The following is a 5,747-nucleotide window of genomic DNA, read 5'->3' as shown; positions in this document are numbered from 1 at the left end:
TTGGGCAGCTCCAGCCCGGAGCTGTCCATGGCCAGCCTCTTACGAGCTGGAGGGTCGACGTGCATCTCCTTTGTGCCACTTTTAGATGGGCTGGACGCAGTATCAGCCAAGTCCGGGTCGATGACTTTCTTGGCGTCCTTTTCTTTGGTTGGTGTACGATGCTTTTGACTTTGCTTGTCGTTGCTCCTGTCGAACTCATCAGCTCTTGGCTTGTTCGGACCATCTGCGTATAACCAGCTCCCAAACTTCACATCCTTTGCCTCATGGACCCCAGAGCTACATTCTTTGCAGTCATGCCCAATCATACCGCAAACACTGCAAAAGTGAGCAAGCTTTTCATACCGGACCAAGTAGACTTGCATTGCCTCACCTCTAACAATACTAACGAATTTTGTGAGAGGTCGACGGATGTCATGACGAACCCTAACCCTCACATAATCACCCCGCGTGTTGCCGTTTAACCTCATCTCCAAGATCTCCCCGGACTTTTTCAGCAGCGATTCCACTATGTTCCTCCTGCAGAAACCCTCAGGGAGCTTATGGATCTATAGCCATACTGGCATGTAAAGCATGGGGACCTCTTCTGCCTTAGTGAATCCATCATAGACACATAAGTACCACCCAGTTCCTGAAGAGCCATGGACCGAGCTCGACCATACGCTCCCAATCCCCTAGGCACTCCGCCTGAACAACGAACAAATTTGGTCCAACGGGCTTGAACCTCACCTGTTTCGCCGGATTCCAGGCTGCTCGCATCTCACGGTAGAACGCCGTCGGACTGAAAGTCTTCTCCGTGTGAACCCTAGCGAGGGCTAGCCAGCGGACACCTTCATTGATCACAGGGTCGTCCTCCTCAATCACCAGATCATCGAATTCCTCATCCTCTAAGTTAAGCTGCTCCATGAAATCCCCTAGATCTGACTTTCTTGTGGCGGCGGCGCTCCCACCACCACTCGTCCCAGACATGGCATCCGCCATCAGAACTGTCGCCGTCGGCCGAGCCGAGGGCCGTGCTCCGATATGGCACAAACAGAAGGCTTCGACTCTCGCTACCCAGCCGCGGTAGGGTTTTACGTCGGGTAGGAACTCTCCAGCGATGGGATCGCCAGAGAGGAAAGAAACCCTAGCCTTGGCGTAGGGGAAAAAAACTGATAATCGAGCTTGTATAGTCAAAACCACCCCTTCCAACTTTTTGGTTGCCTCTGAATAACATGATCAGTCAAAATCACTCAGACTAAATTCTTTTCAATTTATAACTTCCATAATCACATATTCAAAAGACACAAATTCATGATATCCACCACGACATGTATGTGATTCTATTTTCAGCGGTGCCACATTTCCGTGGGAGGAGCGGTCCATGGCATTGTTCTTCAACCGATTTTACCTCCGTGTAAGCCTCCGGTCCCTGTTCGCCGCCCTCGTACATCACGTCGGCGGTAGCCATGGTCCTCATCATTGTGTAATCTGTGGGCAGCAGATTGAAGTACAGGTACAGGCAGCCTGCTCGAGTTGATCTTCAAAGTAACCAGACAATACCCCGGACGTTGCTGCGGGAATCTTGTTAAAGAAGCATAACTAAATACTAAATAAACAAAAACTAATGTATGATTGTTTTGCATGACTTGTTTCCCTTTGAAAAGGATACACATGAATTGATAAGGCCGCATGTTTTGCATGAGTAAACTAATGCAAAAAAGCAACTTATGACTTCATGAAATAAATGCTAAATAAATAAAATCTATAGAAAAGTATATTTTTGTCCCTCAACCTTGATGGAGTCTAGATTTAGTCCCTCAACTAAGAAACCGGGCAATTTGCACCTCAAACTTTTAATACCAGAAAAATTTTAATACCGGAAAAATTTGCGCCGGCAGGATGGTATTAAAAGTTTGAGATGAAAATTGCCAGGTTTCATAGTTGAGGGACCAAATCTAGATTCCGTCAAGAGTTGAGGGACGAAAAATATACTTTTTTCTATAAAATCTAATGTAAGAATATCTTGCATGATTTGGTTCCCTTAAAAAGGCATTCATGAGCTGATAAGGTGGCATATTTTACATTAGTAAACTAATGCAAAAAAGTATCTTTTTGCTACATCATGACTTAGTGATCTGGCATTGTTGCATGAAGAGGAAAATTAGCTAATGGGGTGCAATTATTTAGGAATTGAGGATTAGAAAACTAACTAGAAATTAACCATGAAAAATCCAATGTGTCGCAGGTTTCTACTATCATATCTTATTAATGACATTTGATCATTTTTCCAACAATTAGAAGACTATTAATTAACGATATTAGACCATCTTTCCAACAACTAGAAGGCTATTACCAAGTAGGCTAAGCGTCCTCCTGGGTGAGGTTATCAACAAGTCGAACTAGCAGAGACTATAGCTCTAGTGTATTTGGTAGAGGTATAAGATAGGATGTGTACATGCTATAGGGTTACACAGGCACTAGAATAGGCGTGGTCTATGTGAGGGAAGGAGGAGAAAGAGGTAAGGATAGGGAAGGATGTGAAAGGGAAGGAGGGGGAGGAGGAAGAGGAGAAGCGCGGGTGTTAAGTGGGTCGTGTCGGCAGATCAGGGACGCCCAAGTCCGAATGGACGACACAGATGGGGGCTCGGGCGTATCTTTCCTCCCCTCCAAGAATTGAACGCCAGCTCTGGCTTCCGGCACAAGATGGTCTCGTGAGCCTGTCCCCTCGGTCCCAAACGTTAGGAATGGCTTGGGACAGTGTTTAACAGGTAGCCAACAACTCCATAGGGAGACATCATACCTGCATAACTTAGGTAACGGAAAGAGGGGACATCCGAGTTGAGGACGGCATCATTCCGGTGTATCCATATTTACTAGCGGCGGCGCGGGAGCATGATGGTGAGGGGCGGGTGCGGCAGATGCAGGAACTCAGGGTAGCGTAGCCACGGTGTGCAGGTTGTAAACCTTAGGCGTCACCAAACCTACATCTATAGTGAATACAAGTCAAAGATTCGACGATTCCACATAACTAGTCAAGTAAGTCTGATGTATGATCTTAATCTGTATATATAGTACGAATCAACGTCATGAAAACTAGAGAGAGCCAGGACACTCAGCTTTGGCAGTGATTTTTGCATGAATTTTTCTATGTGTGAAGATATTGACAACACCATTTTCTATGCACTTCTAGCTTTTTCTCATCGAACTACGCAAGCCTTATTAAGAAATTAACATCCGATTACAATCACCCAACAAGCTACTCCCCCCGTCCCATAATATAAGACCGTTTCTGACACTACACTAGTGTAAAAAACACTCTTATATTATGGGACGCAGGGAGTACAAGCGGAAGGCCGACGTCCACAACCTCTATCAACAAGCTGCTCAAGGTTCGTTCCGTCTGATTTTTCATCGACCGATTCGGGAGCTCATGGTTGATTCGGCCTCGTGCGTGTGCTCAGGATGTGTACGGGAGGGATGGGTGGCCGTTCCTGGAGGACAGCTGGTACTCCGTCGTGCAGGAGGCGCTCTTTGAGATGCAGGAGGAGCTCGCTGGTCTCGATTCGTCCGGCGCAATCCGGTGCGTCAAGTATGTTTTCCCCCTTTGAATATCTCTGTTCCTTTGAGTATCTCTGTTCCTTGCTTCAGATGCGTTGTGCGTGTTGGCAGGAGGGCGTGCCGTCGCATGCGCCGTTGGCTTCAGGCCATTTATCGACATTGACAAGGTCAGTCAGTACTGTTCAGGCCAGCATTTATGTAAACGTTTTGTAGACATCGGGATTTTTTTATTCAAAGTAGGAATAGGTCAATGAAGTTACAAATGGGATTGGCCCCACCAAGTGATTGTAAGCCACACTGAACATGGACAAGAAGATGGAATCAATCCACTGACAGATCATTAACCTCCGGTTACAACTTTGTTGTTCCCAGTTACGACATGATTGCTCCCAGATACGGTATTGTTGTTCCCGGTTACCATATTGTTCCGGCCGGATACAGTATTGCTGCTCCCATTTACGACATGGCCAGTGTCACTTACGACATTATTGCTGCCAGATACGACATGGTTGCTACCAGTTAGGACATTATTGCTCCCAAATACAACCGTGTTGTTGGTCCCAGATAGAGTGTTGTTGTTCCCAGATATGACAGTGTTGTTATCCCCAGATAGAACATTGCCACCCCCAGATCTGACAGTATTGTTGTTCCCAGATATGACATTTGCTTGTTGTTGGAGTGCTCTTCTGTTATGCTTCACATACAATGGCATGTTAGTGAAAGCCATACCTGCTGAATTATCAACGGCGGTGAGGCCTTCGAGACATGACAAACCCTTGGGTACTTCGCCAACCAATGAATTATTTGAGATATCCAAGCAGCGAAGGTTGTCAAGCTCACCAATCCACGACGGGATGGTGCCAACCAATTGGTTGTTGGCAAGGGTGAGCGACTTGAGCGCGCTACAATCAACGAGGCTAACCGGGAGAGACCCACTCAGGTTGTTTGCGGAAAAGTCAACTGAAGCAAGAAGTGGCATGCCGGAGAAGTTGACATGGGAAATCAGACCAGACAGAGAGTTGTTCCGGAGATTGAGCTCACAGAGAGAAGACAGTGATGAAAGAGACGGCGGCAACGATCCAGACAAGCCATTGGAGTACATGGCCAAATGGTCGAGCGACGTGAGGTCACCAAACACGTCAGGGAGGCGGCCAAAGAAGCGGTTGACCGACAAGTTCAACAAGGTGAGGTTCTTGAGCTTGCCAAGGCGTGAGCTCAGCTTGCCAGTGAGCTCGTTGGACTCAAGGGAGAGCTTCCGCAACCCAGCGAGGCTGAAGAGCTCCTTGGGGAGGGAGCCAACAAAAGAGTTAGAGCCGAGGAAGAGCTCCTCCAGCTGCACAAGGCCCGCCAGGGAGGCTCCCGGGATTGGCCCCGCGAGGCCATACCTGGGAAGTCGTAACACCGTGACACGACCGTTGCTGCTGTCACAACCCACACCTTCCCAGCCGCAGCAGGAGGCGCCAGACCACGCGGCACGGAGAAGGGCTCCCCCGCCGCCGAGGTTCCCGGCAAAGCCGCGCAACGCACAGAGGTCGTCAGGGTGGCATGACTTAGCGTGCGCCGCCGGCAGGAGAAATGCCAAGAGGAGGAGGAGCAGCAGCAGCCAGCATTTCGCCATGGTGGTATGTGTACGCAAACGCAAGAACTCAGCAAGTGCTCTTGTCTTGGCACAAACTGCTTGGGTGGTGGTACATCTTATAAACTTGTTAACCATGCATCTTATAGACTTGGGTGGTGGTGGTACAATTGCCTGCTAGTCAGTGGTTGAAACTTGATTTTCATGCACGGTCCCGTCCGTCGACTGAATTAATGGGTGCCCATGCGTTGCAAGTACTAATCCGTGCCCACAGCTGCCTGCCAAACTTTGATTTTCATGCATGGTGCTATATGCCGACTGAAATTCGTGGATGGCTCAAGCTGGCAACTCCTGCTCCTAAACTCTACTGGTCCTGTCCTATTATCGTGGACAGCTCGGCCCTAGTCCAGTACGGTCTGTCAAAACGTCATAATAAGCTGACTAATGCAAGGACTTTATCGACGTTTATACCAACTACTCCCTCCGTTTCTAAATATAAGCATTTTTATAGATTTCAATACGGACTAGAAGAATATCCCGGTTATTGCTACAGACCAAAGAAAATAACATCTCTGACACTGATGAATATGATGATTTATTTCTTTTCCTCCTCGCTGGACGCCTTTGAAAATGA

The 5,747-nt window shown here is 47.8% G+C and overlaps 1 protein-coding gene across 1 annotated transcript; it reads right to left on the bottom strand.

Moving 5' to 3' along the window:
* Positions 1–3,748: 3,748 nt before the first annotated feature.
* On the bottom strand, positions 3,749–5,206 carry LOC123117684 (probable LRR receptor-like serine/threonine-protein kinase At4g36180). The gene has a single exon (XM_044538390.1). The coding sequence runs from the start codon at positions 5,153–5,155 to the stop codon at positions 3,878–3,880; it is 1,278 nt and encodes a 425-aa protein (XP_044394325.1). The 5' UTR covers positions 5,156–5,206; the 3' UTR covers positions 3,749–3,877.
* Positions 5,207–5,747: the final 541 nt, after the last annotated feature.

This window comes from Triticum aestivum, chromosome 5B (assembly GCF_018294505.1).
Source record: "Triticum aestivum cultivar Chinese Spring chromosome 5B, IWGSC CS RefSeq v2.1, whole genome shotgun sequence".
Lineage (NCBI taxonomy): Eukaryota > Viridiplantae > Streptophyta > Magnoliopsida > Poales > Poaceae > Triticum > Triticum aestivum.
Note: the sequence above shows the minus strand (reverse complement) of the source record. Positions and strands in the feature narration are given on the sequence as shown.